The sequence below is a fragment of the Penicillium cosmopolitanum genome (genome assembly GCF_028827165.1).
Source record: "Penicillium cosmopolitanum strain IBT 29677 chromosome Unknown utg000002l:1.0-415252.0:1.0-415526.0, whole genome shotgun sequence".
Lineage (NCBI taxonomy): Eukaryota > Fungi > Ascomycota > Eurotiomycetes > Eurotiales > Aspergillaceae > Penicillium > Penicillium cosmopolitanum.
Window position 1 is genome coordinate 92,225 of NW_026622672.1, and position 19,386 is coordinate 111,610.

Here is a 19,386-nt window from a genome sequence, read left to right on the forward strand (position 1 = left end):
TTGCTCCCGCTCTTTTTCCGTTTGAGATATCCTTTGAGCCACCCACTTTGAATGCTCTTTTGTGCCTGACTGAAAATGTCTAATGAATTGTTTCGTTTGGAATCTTTCCGGCCTTGGAATCCCAATGAGAAGGTATTCTCTCGGCAAGGCCCTCTGGATGTTCCTCGCTACCCAAGTCCTGTCTCTCTCAACGTCACGCCATCTCCAAACAATCCAAAGGACTCGACACTCCATTCCCGGATCCCTTGCACCCCGCAGCCTGAGCGACATCCCCTTCCGGTCCGCCCACCCCTTGAGGCTTGCGTCAATGGGGCTTCACAATCTGTCGACCAGAATCACCAGAAGCCGGATTTGAGTAGCCAGATATCGCCTGTCAATCAAGAATCGGAAAACTTCGAATTTGAGGAAATTTTGCATTTAGAGAATCTACCAGGCCCCGAAGACATGGATGGTCTAATTTTTGATTCCGTCGATGAGCATGTCGAACAGCAAGCCCGCATTGGATCATGTGAATTCGACCCTTTCTTCACGCCCGATCAGCTTTCTCGGTCTATGGCATTCCAAAAGTCAACCCCATCAGAGATGGAAGATTCCGCAAGTGATTTGACCATAGATCCGGCGATGTTGGAGGACCAACATTACCGAGCTGGAGAACATCAGAACACCATAGAATCTGCACCTACTTGCACAATCCGCCAGGCAGGCTTCACCGCAGACAATCATTCCTCGCATACAGGTAATGGCAGTTCTCGTGGCAGACGGTGTCACTTGCCGAAGGTGACCGATCCTGGACGGCGGTCTTCCAAAATTCAGAAAGTCTCGGTCGTCATCAGCAATCGTCCAAAAGAAAAGCACGGAAAATCGACTCAACGCCCCGGTCATCAGGAAGCTTCATTGTCCACAATTCTTGCGCAATTTTCCGCACTTAAAGCGGAGGATCGACTACAATTCTTGTCTTGGCTGTTTGAGAGTGCATTGTCTCGCTGTGTGCCTCGCCCAGAGAAAGTCAACACGAATTCACGATCCATGCCAAGTGACAAGGTGACTTCATCCCGGACTCAAAATGCCTCAGCTAACTCATGCTCATCGCGAAAACGCCTGCGTTACTCTGCGGAGGAAGATTGCCTATTAGTAAAACTCAAAAAAGAGCAAGGCCTCCCATGGGAAGAAGTAATTCGGCATTTTGATGAAAAGTACCCTGGGAGGAGTCCGCAGTCTATCAAGGTGCATTGGAGTACAAAACTATCCAGGAAAAAGTCGTCTGGACTGTGACTTTGTGATTGAAGGCCTTTGACATGAACTTCAAGCTGGCCTTATTTCTCAGTCGCTAGAGAAAAGCTGAAAATGCTTCGCTCGGTGTCAAGCTTTTTATGAAGCTGCATTTGCAGTATCATAATACATAGGTGAACTTACAAACCAGTGGGATTACCCAAATTTGCCCTTGAATGATGTATGATAACCTTGCGTTCGCGATAAAATTGACATTCCAGAAATAGTAAAGCCATGATTGATCTAGACCCTTCTTGAATGTGGATTCTGACGGCGAAGATCGATTCAATACTACAGTCCGGTATGCCACTGCAATTTGGTGGATTTGGTGGATTTGGTTAGTTTTTGCATCTCAGTTAAAGGGAAGATCACGTAAACTGGGAGCAATTGTATGGCTATATCTCTGTTATTGTAAACTCATTTCTGTCCCTCATACTAAGATCGATAACAACCATATCAGTAAGTATTATAATATTTAATCAATATGAAAGCATCATGTATAACTCATATATCCCAAGCGGATTCAGGGCCTACTCAGGGGGCGCTTGGATCGTTGGCCAGGTTTCAGATCCTCAAGTCTCGAAGCCGCAAATCTCTGTCCCTTATATTTTGATTTCTATCGTCCACATTTTTTTTCTCATCGGGCTGGGGTCACCCCATCTCGACTTCAGCCTAGGCGAAATCTGAGTAGATCCAGACCTAAATGACGGAATGTGTTCTAGTCAAGCGATTTCTACGAAAATATGGCATTAAATACGTATATGAGGCTAAATAGGTCCGTTCACTTGCATTATGCGACGTAATAGAGTCAATCGCATCGAGATAAACTCCAACAAACCTACCAGAATCTACCGTCAATTACAAAGGCTTTTCTACGGGCATGAGAATTGAAAGTAGCTTTCAATTGATAGAATCACAAAAACTAAAGCGGCAGCCCTCTGAATATTATTTGAGCCTGATATGGGATGTCATGCTCAAACGCATTACACTCACTACTAAAATATGAAAATCAACGGTAACACAGCAGCTCTTTTCATGTGCTGCTTTCTCGGACCCAAATTTCTTCCATTTCTTGAAGAAAGTATGTCAATCTGATGTTTGAAGAGTACCTGATCGCTTTCTTCAAGCTTGGAAGGTCTCTGGCACGTACATCACGGCAAAGAGCTCGCACGATTGCTTCATTTCCTTCTTGTGCTGCCAGTTGAAGCGCTGTTTCTCCAAAACTGTTTTCGGCCTTGCAGTTCAGCCTTTCATCTTGGAGCAGAATTTCCACGATTTCTAGATTCCCGCTTGACGCTGCCACTGACAATGCAGTGCTTCCAAGCAATGTAGGCAAGTTGACATCGATACCACCACACCGGCCAATCAACAACTTCGCGATCTCAGTATGACCATTTTCGATTGCGATGAAAAGAGGAGATTTGTTCCAGACCGATTTGTCGAAATCGACATCATTGTGGTCAAGAAGCCGACGTACGATCTCCATATGGCCCTTCTCACAGGCATAGAAAATCGGCGAGGCATTTCGAACATTCAGCGCAATATCTTGTCTCGTGAGAAGTACCTCCAGCAATCGTAGACTGCCACTTAATGCAGCATAGGTGATGGGAGTCCAGCCGCATCCGTCCCGAATATTCGGATCTAGGCTCTCAATTTCGAGGAGAACACACACGAGCAGAATATTGCCATTTTGTACGGCATAATGAAGGGCCGTTTGCCCGTGTCGGCAGGTCGCGTTGATCTCAGCTGACTCCTCGGATAAAATTTGCATGGCCGCAGACTGTTGATCCTCACGAATAGCAATACAGAGAGGTGTGACTTCGTCCGCGTCACGGGAATTGATTTCGATGTTGGGAAAAGCTAATAAAATCTTCACGATCGATTTGTGCCCATGCTTTGCGGCTAAATGAAGCGCTGTTGCTCCCCTTGTATCGGTAGCATTAATAGGTATCATGTTGTAATCGAGAAAAGTTTGCAAAATATCACTGTGTCCTTTTATGGCTGCTTGATGAAGCAAACTCTGACCCTTTCGGTTCCTGATGTTGAGATTTGCTCCGTAGGAAATCAACATTTGGACCATTTCCTTTGACCCTTTGCGCGTGGCAATAAATAGCGGATGCTCACGGCTGCTTGGGCCATCCAGGGTTGCCGCTGAAGGCTTCGTTTTGACGTGGTCAAGCAGTATGGTAAGAATGGTACTGTTCTGATTCAAGATAGCTAGGTTAATGGGGTCGATTCCTTTGCAGTCGGCTGTAAAAGTGTCAACCCCACTTTCCAGGAAGGCCCGAACTAAATCCTTATCCTGATGGGCGGTAGCATACCAGATCGCATTGCGGCCCTTGCTATCCCGAGCAGTCACGTCTGTACCAGAGCACCCCAAAAGATCTCTGACTACAGGCAAGAACTTCCTTTGGAGGGAGTACAGTAATGGCGTTTGCTGATGATCATCTCTCCAATTGAGATCTGCCCCGCTCTTGATCAAAGAACGAATCATTTGATACCTTTCTGTTCGAATACCTCGAATATAAAACAGCGGTGTCCGAAATCTATCATCCGTCGTGTTTGGGTTTGCTCGATACTCTTCGAGTAGGGTTTTCGCGAGTTTCGATTTGTTGTGCTGGATGGCCCAGATCAGAGCAGAGCTATCCTGGCAGCGGACATTGAAGGCGTAGAGAAGCGGTAGGAATAGAAGACTTGATCGTTTATTCAATTTTGCCATTGAAAGCAAATCCGGTGAGAAATCTAAAAAGTCTGCTAGACAGAAAAGTAGCTCTAGGGGAAGAGAAAGGAGCTTCATCTTGTTTGTTTAATGATAAAGCTTGTTGGATATGCGGAATACGCCACGTCGTTCGCTGGAAGCGGCGTAAGAATGAACATATAGTGAACAGTTTATCGAGTGTCGTAGCTAGGCCTGACAACTGCGACTCTGAATAAGTAGGGCGGTACGTGTATTTATTATATGTCATTGGAAATTGCAATGCAGTAGAAGCATCTAGACTTCCGTTATTCCTGGGAGCAGGGTTAGCTCCTAGGAACTATGCGTGCATTTTTGGGAAATTTAAATGAAGAATGAGACGTAGGTGGTGTTGAATTATAATATAAGTTGCTAGTAAGCTACCATTTTTTGGAACCCGCTATTGAAATCTAGTCTTGTTTATTTCATGCTGCCATTCGTACCTGGAAATATTCATGCTTATTTCAAAAAGTGGCGATTGTGATTCAAGAATTGCCTCAATACTGATTCTTGTAGCCTAGGCCAAAGAAACAGAAGCCTCTTCAGCGCCGGCAATCACCCGATCATCATCTTCGATAAATAGCTCCAGCCAGAAAAAGGGCACAAAATGTTAGCCACATGGAGGCAGTGAAAGAGGGAGCAGAACCATTGGATATATTTGTAGGCAAAGCCGGGCCAATCGGTATGAATGTCGGTAAGCCAGGTGTGGTGATGACTGTCAGCGGCACGGTCGGGAGCGGGAATGTTGGAAGGATCAATGTTAAAGGAAGGTTTGTATTCTCCAGGTATTCGGTTTGCCCAGCATGAGATCCTTCGTGAGAAGAATCTGTTCGTGCATGATGAGCATTCAGAAGTTGTTCATGCTGGGCATCGTTTTGTACCAAACTTCTCACATCTCTACTTTTCGTCCATTAGTGACGTTTCAAATTTGTTTCCACATGCAACTTACTCGTCTTGCGTTGGTTCCTGCGTCTTGAAGCCTGACATGGAGAAGCAATATCGTAGCACAAATAGGAACTCAGGCGGGCGATAAATTTGTGTGAATCTATCAAATTAAGGAAGTTTGACCACGAAGAGGAGGACGGAGGATCCTGATGATACAAGAACTACTTATTTTTATAACTCAGTCAATTGAAATTGAAATTGAGTGCCTCTCAAAAAGAAGGGATCTCACCATATTCGGCTTTCGAAATCAAGTGTGACGAATTCACAAAGGTGCGGTCCCCTTTCCCATAACTCTGATCAACAATCTCCCTCTTAATAAACACGTTGAAAGAAATGTACAAATACAGTACCACCTACAGTCTCATTATACTGAAATGTATTCTTGATTAAAATGGTTACACACGCGATTTGATCTGAGACGGGATGATTTTGGCCTTGACTGCCAGGACGCTGTCTTGGACTTTTGGCTAAAAAGTGCAGATCAATCTTAGAGGACTTGACATAGTTGGAGAAGATATTCCAACATATTCTCCCAGGAGGTTATGTATATAGTTGAGTGGAGTAAATGCTTCGACTTTTTCCAAAAAATCAAAAAGAATATAAAACCAAATATTGATGATTCTTGGAAACCAAACACTAAGTCTAGTACGACAGCGCGACAAAGGTCAAAGACAGTGGGTGATGTGGTTACTCTACAATCAGGAAACTTAAATCAATTCATGTATGTATAGGTGGCTATGAGAGATCAATTGATACGGATTCTAATTTCAAGAAAGACTGCTATCTATCTAACTCACTAACTACTGTTGCCTCACTCATTCTTTGATGTTCAAACGACTTAACAAAACGACGCGGTAGATCAAAGTGTAAAACTACAATTACTTCGCAATTAACTGACAGGAATGGGGGTATTCTCTGACTTGTGGCTAGGGCCGTCTCCAGAGCTTCTCACGGTCTCCAGATAGACATCATAAAGCGCTTCAAGCTCTACTTTTCGCTTCTCTTTATCTAGATCGCTGAGCTTTTCCCATTCGTCACCCTTCATTTTCTGCTCCATGAATTCCTCTTTGGTTTTGATCGCACTTTTATCAGACTGCAGATTGTCTGCCTGCCGCCGGAAGCCGTTGGGAGTTTCGGTTTTGATTTTGGCAGCATCTCGGTCTTGCTTTTCTTTTCGATCTTGTCGGTATTGGTCTATCGTCATGTCGGGTGGACAGGGAGTCGGCGAACGTTCATAGACGCTACGTCCTTGAGAATCAAACTTCGGGGCAACTCCCTTCTGATAATCTGCAAAGCGTTTCTTTTGATTTTCCCAGATCTCGTTCGTCTTTTCCTCGCTTGCTTTCTTACCACCCCAGAAGCGGACAAGCTCGGTTTTCGGCTCCCAAGAGCACCCCCTCACCAAGTTCTCATCGTCGCCAGACCCGATATTCTTCCATTTAACTTTCATCCAGGTAGACTTTCTTTTCCCATTGCTACACACAATGCCATAAATTCCCACGAAATTCTCCCTTGTGTATCGAGGGATCATTTTGCCTGAGGGCTCTTTGTCCTTCAGTCGAGAAATTCGCGCTGCTTCGTCTGAAATGTAGACTTTGTCGGGATCGGAGTAGCCTTTTCTCCGTTCGAAGCGGTAAGAGGCGTATTTGAAAGGTCCATCTTGGATGATGACAAAAGACGAGCCATTCAGGGTTCCCCATCCATCTATAACGACATCTTCATCATACTCTTTGTCTCCGCTGCTCTTGCTACCCTTCGCTTTCTTTTCTTTTGGGGTGAGAACTGCCAAGCAGCCATCTTCCAATTGGTCTGGAGTAGATACCTCGTCCTGGAGAGCTTCTGTTTCGACAGATGAACCCTGATGAGCGGGGGTTTTTTGGAGCTGCTCTTCTGCCTCAGGAGAAATCCCATTTTTGACCGAGCGAGGATGATTTTGATCTGCAGTCTTAGGTTCCAAGTACTGCATGTCGACATCTTCTGTTTCATTTGGTTCCGATATAACAAAATGGGGTGGCTGATGGGGTGCGACTTCTTCTGTGGCATTGTTTTTGGATCGGGAAGACTGTTCACTGTTGATTGGTGCCTGGCCCGTATGATCTTTTATCACGGATTGTTGGAGGCCGGCGTTTATTTTTTCACGAGAGATAGTTCCATCGTTCATTCCTTGTTCCAATCTTTCTAAACTTTCGCCTTTGTCCTTCTTCCCGTCTTTTGCAGAAAAATATTTATTTATACCGTTATTTTTCTCTGCATCCTTAGGCTTTTTCTCCTTTTGCGGCGCCATTTTAGCTGATTGAATTGAACAATGGTGAACTTAAAAACGAAGATGGAATGAAGAGGAAAAACCAGGGCTATAAGTCAGACTATTTATCTTGTTCGCAGAATCTATTTATTCCAACTTGGGGGCATAATAACCCCTCAGATAAATTTTGAAGCTGCAGTTTGCTTTTAAATAACAGAAACATGACCCAAAATTTGACTTCATTCCATCTAATACTTGCGCATTTTACGACAATCTACTGCTGTGAATAGTTGACTGTTAAGCACGATATGACCCTAGTGTATTATTTGGAAAAGAATTCAAGAGCCATCAAGTTTTGTTTTGCATCCAAGGATATTTTCAACATAGACATTCCTATTCAAATCTTGTTTGAAGAATCAAGTAATCAACAATGATAAATAAGAAGCGCACACTGGCAGCAAAAAGTTCACCTGGCCCGGAAAATTTAGTGGTGCAAGATTTAAAATTTCTTCAGGTCTTAAATACCCATAGTCAATATCTTCTTGACATGGGAAATGACTTCCAACTTACATCATTCTTGAGGAAGTAAAAAGCTGAAATAATTCTTAGTTTCGAAAATGGAGAGGCTCACAATTACCAAGCGACCATCCGATCACGTTATATGGGAGGACTTTATTGAAGCAAATTTCAGATTTAGATAATGGTCACAAAGTCATACAATTAAACGGATTCTCGCTATACTGTATTAGATGTAAGATAACTGTGAATGATTGATTTTACTTTTTACAGGACATATTGATTTATGAAATTGTATCATGAAATTTTTCGACGGCGGAATCCCCTCGCGAGAGTTGAAATAGCCCTTTGGTATCATCTTAGTCACGAAAGTAAAAATTGTCTGGGGGAAGATTCATCGCACTTACTGCATTTCCTGAGCGGGCTATTTGGGTACTGAAGGTCTCCGCATAAATGGATAGCATACTATGTAACTTAAGAAATTTTATGGATATTATTTTCTTCTAACAATCCCAACCCCTGCAGCAAGAACTTTCAAAAGCACCTTCGCACCAAAGGGTCTTCAAAAATTCGCCACATGCTTTTCGGCTAACGAAGACCACTCCACGTGACAGTACAGACTACTTGCTGGCATCTGATTTTCTGTCCTTGATGCAGAAGCATTTGCCTTTTGTGGGATACTAGGAGTCAAGGATCGTAGAATAAATTGGGGGTACAAAATGATTTCCTTCCCAAGGTCTGTCTTAGCTATGAGAAGGGCCATACACGGCTTGATTACTTCATAGCTCGCACATGCTGCAAGCCATAGAAGTATTTAGATCGGGAATTCGTTCGACCATCTTTGATTTTAGATTATAGTAAATAATAATGGTCAATACCATTAGTTTCAGATAAGCTACATCCTTGGTAAACTGGTGACATCTTGAGGATCAAAAGAATAAGATTGATTCTGTTCAATCATGCGATTAGCCGACGATATTCGTCCAGGTAGTGAGCCAAATCCTCCCATATGCCGCTTTCTCGAGTTGGCTTATCGAAACAGCGGGCCATGCTATGTGTTGGCTGACCAAGATTTGTCGTTTCGTAATCGTGAGATGTTTTAACAATTGGGGGCTTGGAGCGGTTTCTCTTCTACGCATTAGCACTTCATGGAAAGTCATATTAAGATATTGAACTTTCTTTTCGCCCTTACCATGTCCTCCGCTGACGGTGGAGTGCTGTTTGGGTGAGAATGGTACGTAACGATTTGACCGTCTGGGAGCTCCATAACCAGCCAGCTTTTGATCCCATACAGAAGCCAAAATTCATTGTGACGGCGAAGCAGGTTGTTACGGCGTTTTCGTAGTTGCTCTTTCTTGACCCGAGTTAAAGCAGGAGCCATTTTTAGAATGTATGTATAAGGAGAAATCATCAAAAGTCTAAATAACAATTATATATCTTTTCTGCACTAGGTCGATTTTGTCGAGATTTGTCCCGACAGCAAAAAAAGTTTCAGAAGCAATCAACGGTTATGAACTCCAAATTAGGCGCAGGCAGTTTTCCAAAGCGAGCCAAACAACGAGGATCAATGTTGATAGCACAGAATGTTTCTGCGGCCGCAGATTTTAAAACATTTATCAGCTACTCTAACAAAGTGGCCTCTGGAGATGGAATTTTGGAAATTTGGTTGCATCTTATAGAATGAAGTAAAGCCCGCGAGGATTGGAAGGGCACTTGACGCTTTTCCCTTTAGACTTCAGGAATTCATATCAAAACTGTCCTTCAGGTCAGTATGCCTCTAAATTGGCCATCCGAAACTTCTCTGGAGTAGGTGATCAATGAAAACTAGGACATTACAGGACGCTCACTGATTTCTAAAGTAGGAACCTCAAGTCTCCCGCTTGTATTCCCTGCAAGTCTCAGTTCGCTTCCCATGATGTCTCTACAACTCGCGCAACCTTGCTTCCAAACATACCCAGCAAGGAAAGAACGACTCCGTCGGAACATTATCTCGTGATAACTGCTCCTAGTCCAGCTATTTCCGATGTTCCTTTATCTGACTCTGAGCACACTTCTCAAGTTGACTTGGTGTCCAATTTGACGCAACCGAGATACTCTACGACCGCCACTTCATCATATGAGAGTCAAGCACCCACCACTGCAGATATACACGGTTTCACGCAATCAGCTCATGGCCTCAAGCACTACATATCTGAGACCGATAGGAAACACGTATTCTCATTGACTTCCCACAACAACCACGAGCAACAAGCTTTGGATACTCTTGAAAAATCTACTTTGGAATTGTGGTCGGAACCTGAGCCGGACTCGCTTTCTTTGCCAATGCCAATACCGTACAGCAAGATGACTGGAGATCCTGGAAGTGTAGTGTTTTGGGGAAAAGAAGGCTCGAAAGGCAGCTTATCAGATACGGAGCTACCTCACACAGTTGGGTTGAATGACGGGGTCTGGGGAAGTGTATCTATATCCAAACAGCATGGAGGCCACTCCGCTCAGTCTTCAACATCGATATATACAGCCACGCTAGTTCAAACGAGCACGAAAGACGACACCTCTACATCTGCCATCATGACATCAACCCGATGGATGCATGATCCAGCGTCTAGTCGTATAAATTGGTCAAGAAGAGTCTCCAAACAGGGTATGGAACTAATTCTCATGACTGTGGTTGGAGGGAGCCTTGCATTTTTAGGTATGGTGCTTGTACACCGTCTCATAACTCGCTTCTTCCAAAGAAAAAATGAGCAATCTAGACACCATTCTTCCGTGTCGCTGGCGAGTAGCTTTTCAAGAGACGACCCGTCTACCACACATCTTTCAAATTTAGCGGAAGTTTCGCATTTCTCAATTGAATCTTAAACACATATTGATTAATCTTATGTAAAAGGCCATGTAAAACGTATGTATGGCCATGATGAATATGTCGCAACAAGGGCCCGATAGAATATGTCTATACAGCTTTTTGGTAACACAAGTTGATGGCACCGGGAAAACGGATATAAAGTATCACAATTAAAAACAGCGTCCCTGGGAATTAAGTCGTAATGCAATTGAAATACCGGTAATGTATGTACCGTTACTGGGAAAGATACCGACAACGTCGGGAAGTTGCCTATTCCGGCAAATTGAAGTGGTGAGATATGAACCGGTGAGATGTGAACGGTGAAAAGTAGGTCATTTAAATCTGGATTATTAAGAAGCACTAGTAAGTTTTGGACTGGTGAAGAGTGACTGGTGAAGAGTGACTGGTGAAGAGTGACTGGTGAAGAGTGACTGGTGAAGAGTGACTGGTGAAGAGTGACTGGTGAAGAGTGACTGGTGAAAGTGACTGGTGAAGAGTGACTGGTGAAGAGTGACTGGTGAAGAGTGACTGGTGAAGAGTGACTGGTGAAAGTGACTGGTGAAGAGTGACTGGTGAAGAGTGACTGGTGAAGAGTGACTGGTGAAAGTGACTGGTGAAGAGTGACTGGTGAAAAGTAAACTGGTGAACCGTTGAAACTTTAACTGTTGACACCGAGGATCAACTGGTGAGGTTTAAACTAGTGAAAAGTCAAACGGTGAGAAGTAAACAGGTGAACAGTAATTGGTGAGGAGTAAACGGGGAAAATAAACGGTGAATTGGAACTGATGAAGCTAAGATGTTCAAATGTAGGCGAGTGAAGTCGACTGTTGAAAAGTTAACCGGTGAGATTTAAACCGCCAAAGATTAAACCGATGGAGGATAAATGGTGAGAGAGGTGATCAAATAGATCAAAGGTTGAATTGGAAATGCGTTGATACAGAAAATATGTAGATTTTTAGAGTAATTCCTGAAGGTGATCACCGACCTGAAAATCCGGTGAAGGCGGGAAGGGCATCGAAAGTGGTGAGAGTGGTGAGTCAACACCCTCATTTTGCCAGCCCGCCCCCCCAATTCCAAGAATCTGCCATATTGGTCATGTGACTGATGACTCATCTCGATTCTCACCTCAATAAACTATCATGGTCATTTTAAACGTGATTCCCTTCCTAGAAGACACAAGCCAATAGTATTTATAATGTCTAAACCCGACCCGTGAGAGAATACATCAAATTGAAGTTCAGGCTGCCAAATTTCATGGCATACTTATCAGCTACAACCAGCGCAGTTTCCAAGGAAAATAATGTGATTCCAAAGCCTTCCAGTGAAAATTCATTCAATGCCACTCAAAGCCTCAACCCCGATTTGAGTGAATCAGACGTCAGGTTTATTGTAATGTTTTTGTGGATGTTGTCGCACGTATCTACGCCACAACTCCAACCCCTGGAGCGAAGAGAACGGCCCATAATTTTACACCGCCTGCCTTCGCCCCGCCAGGAATCTTCACGAGCGGCCGATCCGGCGCTCTCGCATCATACGATATCGAAGAGTACTTCAAGACCTACAGATCCGCCTGGGCCGAATGTTCCGCTCTATATGGATATCCACTCAGTCCTGATCGCGTGCCGCGGCCTTGTGATAAGGGGTGGGCCTAAAATGCAGCGACTGGGCTAGGCGATTACCCGTCGCTCACAACGCATCTCCCGGTCACTTCGCCTTTCATACCCCCGGAGATCACGGCCTGGGTCAGATAGCTGGTACCGTGTCCTAAAAGTCTTTGCTAGCGCAGTAAATTGTAGGCAAGACGTGTTATTATCGCAACCACTACCAAGCCAGGTCTACTTCTTTGGATCTTTCATACTGAGATACCTTGCCGGGGGTTCTGCGAAGGACACGGTGGATGGAGAGACAGATTTCTTAGATTTACTTGCTCTAGCTATCAACAAATACGCTCCAGAATAACATCTTTTATATTTTGTCATCTCAGATTACCTGGTGTCTCCATGTGCTACTCTAGCTGCCAGATTTTCAAAGCGAGAATAGACCAATAGCTATGTTTCAAACTTGGACTTGGATATGACAATTAGAAGATAGTGTAATCAACCGAATTTGATGCAGTCATTCCTAAAACAGATACTGTTGCCAGGCTTCTCGAAAGCAATTGATTTCTTTGCTCAAAAATTTTGTCATTCCAATATGCTTCACATTCAATTTCTCTTCGCTTGTGCATACGGCCTGATACAGTAGACATGCCATGACCATTTAGTAAAGTGACCAGGAATTGAAGCTCCAGCCACCCAGAAAGCAATCTGCACATACTCATAACATAATGATATATACCATCAAATGGAGGGATCGGGATATGGGAATGAAACCGTGCTCATCGAAATTGAAGGAGGAGGAAACGGGGCGGACTCGAAGCTGCTTTCAGGATCATCTGGTGGATTCATGTAGGGTGTGCTATGATACACATAAAATTCCGACCCATGGACTCCAGAACTGGCATTGGTCCAGTTCGAACTATCCAATCCCGGTGTATAGAGAGTCGGCGTGTCCTCATCATTATTCTCACTAATATGCGGAGTGTTGTCTTCCAGAAGCTCGGGCCACAGCAGCTGGCCACTCATGGTATCATGGTCCATTAAATAACCAAAGAACTTCTTGAACACCGATATACGGAGAAATCTCGACGTGACACGGGTTTCTATCCTTCTTTCCTTCAGCGACATCACTGATAGAGCGTATCGGTCGACTTCCACAGTATCCACCGAAGGTTTACCACTCCTTTTCTTGACATCCACTTCGTCTGATGCATCTTCGGGGTAGTCGCAAGGTATCTCGGTAGGTAATACGACTGGCGAGGCAGGAAGGTCGACAGCGTTGGGTGTTCGGAGACCCATGGTCATCATTTTCATGTGAAAATGGTTCCAGATATCTGTACGGTTGGGCAGATTCAAGTGCTGCTGGCTAGACGCTGTTCCGAATGCCGAACTACTTGATGATTTGAGCCGCCTCCAATCGGTCATTTCGAATCCGTACTGGAAGCTGAAGCGCCAGAGCTCCAGAATGTAAATTCGAAACCTGGCCTTTCGGGCTGCCGGGTCGAGCGTTGATCCGATTTCCCATAATCCATGAACGCCATTGTCGATTGTCACTTTATCATCGGTACTATTTGGTTGGAGAAATAGCTGCTTCATGACACTCTGTGGTACTTCCAGATAGAGACGGTCTCTGAAAAATGTCTTTAACGACGGAATTGGAGAGTCAATCTTTTTCAATCGGTTCCAGATCTCCCGTCGATCATTTTCCGAAAAACTGGGGAAAAGCACGCCTTCGTCAAACTTCTTCTGCAAGAATTCTTTGTCCTTTTTGGAGACTTTCGGGACTCGGGACTCGATGAGGTTGACAGTAACACCGTCAATTAATTGTAAGCTCTGGATGTGGCCTCCAACAATGGCTAGGAATGTGGTCAAAATACTTCTCCAATAGCACGAAATTGCCTGGTATGCCAGTTGTATCAGCCTCTGATCCACCGAAATCTGGCACCGGAAGTCTAACGTACCTCGTCACAGTGCATAGCGGTAATTTTGTGCAGGTTTCCAATCTGCATTCCATCCCAAAGCCCTGGAATGGCAAGTAGCGAGTTCAATTGACGGGTCAGGAACTGATTCTTGAAGAATAATCTCAGATACTGTCCTTTCTTGCTTCCTGCAACTGACTCTAGGGCCGCCCACCAGCTTTCCGCTGCCCGTTGATTCTCGGGCCCGTCAAGACGGCCCTCATAGTAATTGATACGCTCATATATCAACCCATCTGATGGCCGATGCTCGTTTGAAAATCGTTCTCGTAATGATTGGAGGAGTCTTCCCTGGAGCTCGTGGGCAGTTGCATTGAGGTTATCTGAGAAAAAGTAGTCATTAGTCTGAGGAGATCAAGCTTTGAGACAAGCAAAAGGCTTCATACCCGATTCTTCATCAGTCACATAGACATCCACTATCCACCACTGGTTGTTGAATGCGAGTGTATTTCTAGCGGCAACAATTAGATTCTCGTGGTCTAGCGCTCGTAATCCGTAATCCCAATCCACATGCAAGCTAGGAAGAATCCCGTTGTCCGACCGCGGATGCACCCGATGTTGCCAGTCTGCCTGGGATACTATGACGGACACATGATTTTCCTTCATCAAACGATTGCAACCTTGTATTTTCAAGATTCGTTCGAGACGGCGAACATTCCGACGCTGATCCATACGTCGCTTAAATCCCGTTTCAAAGACGAGATGGGACATATGCACCCTGGCCGATAGCTTGAAGCGACTCTTAGCATAAGCATAGAGTCTACACTCCAGGTCATCCGTTTCTGACTGACCAGGAGACGCCATGTAGAGTACTTTCAGAGAACAGAACTGGAAGAGAGACGGTTCGGGAAGGCCGAAGTTGTAGACCTACTTCTTGCTACTTGGCTGGAGTTCTCTTGATGTTTTATATCGTGTGATATATTGGGCATGTAGTGAAACTTTCGACCTCTTAGATTTGGCACAAAGTTGGCACATACCTTCAAGTATAAACCTGACATTCTAATTTCTGATGCTGACCACCTCCTTATAATATTGTGCTGTAAACAGCCAATACTGCGACACTAGACTCATAAAATGTCGACAAAGAGACATTCAGAAACTTACCTCACATTAAATCCGCCCATGATAGGAAATATGAGAGGCTTTGAGATCTCCAGAGTATAAATATATTCTCCATCAAATTGTCAGATACACATCATCTCGACCGTCTCTAGTATATGAAATATATTCTAGAGCAATGAAGCTCCGAAGGATACCAAGGCTAGATCGGCTCGTCTCAGTTGCTGCCTTGTCGCTTTCGATCGCGGTCTTCCCCTGTCTGATCTTGATATTTGTCAGCTGCTCCTCGCCCTCCACATCCCGCGAGCTTTATTTTCTCAAGGTAGGATGGTTTTCAAACACTCTTCTGACCAAAGGCTAATTTAAAGCATAGGTAGATCTAACAGACTTTCCCAAAGTCGATCATCTATTGCCCCGCGGGTCTATTGGGATTGAGGATGTGGGTTCCTCGGCTATTATTCATGACGGAGCAAATGCGGTCAACAATGTACCCTCGACTGCCCATGAGGGTGCAGATGAAGCATCTTCAAAAACAACTTCGGCGATTCATCATACCATCCAATCGGACGCTGATAAGCTGAAATCACACATTCCACAACACTACTCAGTGGGCCTTTGGAGCTATTGCACATCTGGACACAACTCTGAGTCCACCTGTTCGGACCCTAGCTTGAATTTTGCTTTTAATCTGTCTTCCACGCTTAGTTCTACTGTGGCAAAAATGGAAAAGGTGCTCCGGCCGGTAGGCGAGTCGACAAGATCGGGTTATCGCCAGATTTCTCACGCCATTATCTACCTATACATATCTAGCCTTGTTGGAAATACGCTAGTAACCGCCCTTGGCATTCAAAAGACTTTCTTTGACAGAGGGGACAGACTTTTGTCCATCCTTAGCCCGGTATGTGGGACTCCATATGAATCTGACGAATAGACGCGGCTGACAATGCTAGCTCTCTGCGCTTTTTATCACGACCGCGACGGTTGGGGTGACTGTGATGTACGGACTATTTGTCACCGAAGTAAAAGCTAAATTAAGTGATATAGGTGTCAAGGCCATCCTTGGCTCACGAATTTTTGGGGCCGCATGGCTGGCAGTTTTCCTATCTATCGGATCATCGATTATTTGGTTGATACAGCTCTTTTGTTGCTGTATTTGATGCCACACCCATGCGAAGATGACTAGGTCATTTACGTTTGAAGCGGAAGATTCGAGAAAAATCGGCGTTTTAGTTGAATGGACATGGGTGGCAGAGCTTATCTGAATGTACTACGCACACCAGAAGATTATAGATATTGTTTGATTTCAAGTACGCTAGATGAAGTATCTTCCAATGTTTCGAACTGAGTCGACTTTTTCTATCTTGTCTGGCCCGTGTGTGTCCTTAAGAGTCTTACACTTCATGTAGTTCCTCGAAGGAGATTTGATTGAGTATATATTTCAGAAACCGCGAGAATCATTTCACAACCACTTGGCACAATTTTCATTATTTCCGAGATTGCCAAGGCTTGAGGCCGATATCCTTTGTTGTTTGGTGCATCCCATAAGATGCCTCTGCATCAGCATACCTGGTCCTGATTGGGTCCAAAGTAACGCGGGCTGAGTAGGATTGGTCGATGCGACAGAGAACAGTCCATCTTTTTTCGGACTCGCATGCTTTTTCAATCATACTAAATATCGTGTTTTGCAGGGACCATAGGATTTCGTGGCCAGAACTGCGCGGATCATTCGGTGAGTCGGAGTTGTAAAGCTGTTGCAGATCATGAGATGTGTTTTCTGCGAGATCTTGCAACAGCTTGAAAAGTGCGTAGCAGTCGCGGTAATAGGCATTCTCGACACGCTGCTGGCCCAACTCGCGCTCAAGTTGCGCAATCTCATCGATTGTATCCATGACGTGACATACAAAGGGTTTGTGTCTCGGTCCATTGGTCCTATCTACTTATCTCGCAAACCTCTTTTCTAGCGTTGACGGTAAGGTGAAAAACTGATCAGAAAAACCTTCAGAATGATCAGAATGTTGATCTTCGATTTTTGTAACATGTTGCGGTGACCACCGTTCAGCAGTCTACGGCTGCCACCATTTTTCAATCTTGTCTGAGAAAAAGCGGAATGCTAGAGTCAGCACCTCACTAGAATATAAAATTGCCAGCTCCCGCACGCTTTGTCCATTCATTACAGTACACTGAAAATATTTTCTCCGCGAAAATATGTTTTCCCATCGCCAGAATGTCCGCGACTGTGCCTGGGGGGCCTCGATAGGGATCTTCGGCTTCTCATACTTTTTAATCTATGTGCTGCAATTCTTCATTTTCCATTTCCCCTCCACCCCGGGAGAAATCATTGTCGCCTTGTCCGTGACAGGATTTGGGATTGGGACTGCCCTTTGGTATTTGAATCTCATCTATCACCACGTGATTCGTGTGTTCGAATATGAGGGTACCAAGGATGAGCAGGATTCACCCCAGCTTGGTCGTCTTTTTCTTCTCTGGGTTGTCACACTTCCAACAATTTCATTCTTATTCTCAGGCCAGCCATTGCTACAGATTTGGTATACATCATCTTTGACGGGTATCACAGTGGGAAACTTACCTCGCTACCTGTTTCTTGGGCAGACTGATGACGATGACGCCCCTTCGACTGATTTCTCACCTCATATGGCATCTGTCAGCCTGGTTGCATTAATGCCGACTATCCATGCACTTGCGAAACCTATCTTCACACAACACCAGTTGCAACTCGCAATTTCTTTTGGCGAATTGATGATTGGGGGTCTTCTTGGCAGAACTTTGTATCTTCTTCGGCCTCTGGAAAGAGTGGGAGTTGCTCAGAACTGGCACCCGTGCCTGCATGGAATGCATCTAATTTGGACTTATAGTCTCGTGTCATTCTCCAACGCGGTGCTGCAAGCAGCGATCCACCACTGACACTGATTCTTGTTTCACGGTGAATGTTTGGCTATTCTCTGATCCGAGCTCACTCGAACACTGGAGCAATCTGCTGTGAGACTGCTCTGGCCCTACAATAGGGAAGTGCAATGCAATGCGTTCGGTATTCAAGTTATGTAGTATTTCTAAGCTTTCTTTCCAAGAGAACAAGGCCTTCCTCATATTCAATTATTAAATCAAACAGACATCTCAACGTGGCTTTTCAACTTTGTTCTGAGTGGTTCTACGCATTTCATTGACAGCAATTATCAAAAACATACTGCCAAAGAACAATGAAATAAATTGATGGATTGAGACTTAGTAATATATTTCTACAAAGTGAATTTCTTCACCATTTAGGTGGCGCAGATCCAAGCATAATATTGGATAAAAGACTTGAAGGTGGCATCAAGACTTATAAACCAAAGTGCGATAGAAATATTTGGACCTTGTTTTGACTGGCGGATCATTTCTGGTGATTATGTGAAATCTAAGATAATCTACGCATACTTGATTGTTTTCTCTCCTTTGATCTGGGAAGAATGAAAGGTAAAGCAGAAGGTGTCAATGAATTCCGACTTGACTGAAAATAAGCCCGGCCAAATTCTCCTTGCCGGGCCGCTATGGCCGCGCATGTATAGTAAGCAGATTTCTATCCCTTCATACAGAGCTTCTTATAATGGGCAAACTAAATCCTAATTGGTACATTCAAGCGAGCTCCCTAGATGTCTCTCTGAAAACTCATTATCATTACAAAATCTCGACTTTGTCTCCATCTATGTGCACAAATTGGCAAATCTATCCCCATTAATCAGTTTGCGAAAAAAACAAAATCAAGCTTTCATTCTGAATTATGCCTTCCAAAAAACGGTGTCAATATGCAGCCTACTGGGAATCGTCTATCATAGTCAAAAACCTACTAGTCAAAAACCCCCTCATATGGCAATCATGAGATAAAACTCTTTTGGGAATATGCCTGTTCTACTACGTGCGGGTGCAAACCTCTTCCCTCTTTTTGAAGACTCTTCAAGACAGAGCTGGCACTATATTTCTGCGTCTACTTCTCATTCTGCCGCGGGGATAGGTAGGCTTGCATTCTTCGACATGGTATCCATCTGCGTAAATCACACTCGTTATCCTAGGAATGCAAACGAGTATACGTAGCACGAATTAAAGGCTAATTACGGAAACTAGTTTTTGACCGGCGCACGGAAGGCATCAAAAAAACTAATTCGTCATTCAAGGCATTCAATCTCTCCCAGGGACTCTGAAAAGCTCTCCTA

The 19,386-nt window shown here is 44.3% G+C and overlaps 4 protein-coding genes across 4 annotated transcripts; 1 reads left to right on the forward strand and 3 right to left on the reverse strand.

Moving 5' to 3' along the window:
* Positions 1-75: 75 nt before the first annotated feature.
* On the forward strand, positions 76-1,272 carry N7509_000178 (SANT/Myb-like DNA-binding domain-containing protein; the record flags this gene model as incomplete). The annotated part of the gene is made up of 1 exon (XM_056624825.1): positions 76-1,272. One exon carries the CDS (start codon positions 76-78, stop codon positions 1,270-1,272), a length of 1,197 nt encoding a protein of 398 aa, XP_056494690.1.
* A 1,030-nt stretch (positions 1,273-2,302) lies between these two features.
* N7509_000179 (ankyrin repeat domain-containing protein) lies at positions 2,303-4,066 on the reverse strand (the record flags this gene model as incomplete). The annotated part of the gene is made up of 1 exon (XM_056624826.1): positions 2,303-4,066. One exon carries the CDS (start codon positions 4,064-4,066, stop codon positions 2,303-2,305), a length of 1,764 nt encoding a protein of 587 aa, XP_056494691.1.
* A 1,771-nt stretch (positions 4,067-5,837) lies between these two features.
* N7509_000180 (uncharacterized protein) lies at positions 5,838-7,232 on the reverse strand (the record flags this gene model as incomplete). The annotated part of the gene is made up of 1 exon (XM_056624827.1): positions 5,838-7,232. One exon carries the CDS (start codon positions 7,230-7,232, stop codon positions 5,838-5,840), a length of 1,395 nt encoding a protein of 464 aa, XP_056494692.1.
* Positions 7,233-8,663: 1,431 nt separating this feature from the next.
* Positions 8,664-9,087, reverse strand: N7509_000181 (uncharacterized protein; the record flags this gene model as incomplete). Its single annotated transcript, XM_056624828.1, has 2 exons — positions 8,664-8,834; positions 8,899-9,087. 2 exons carry the CDS (start codon positions 9,085-9,087, stop codon positions 8,664-8,666), a joined length of 360 nt encoding a protein of 119 aa, XP_056494693.1.
* Between the last annotated feature and the right edge of the window lie 10,299 nt (positions 9,088-19,386).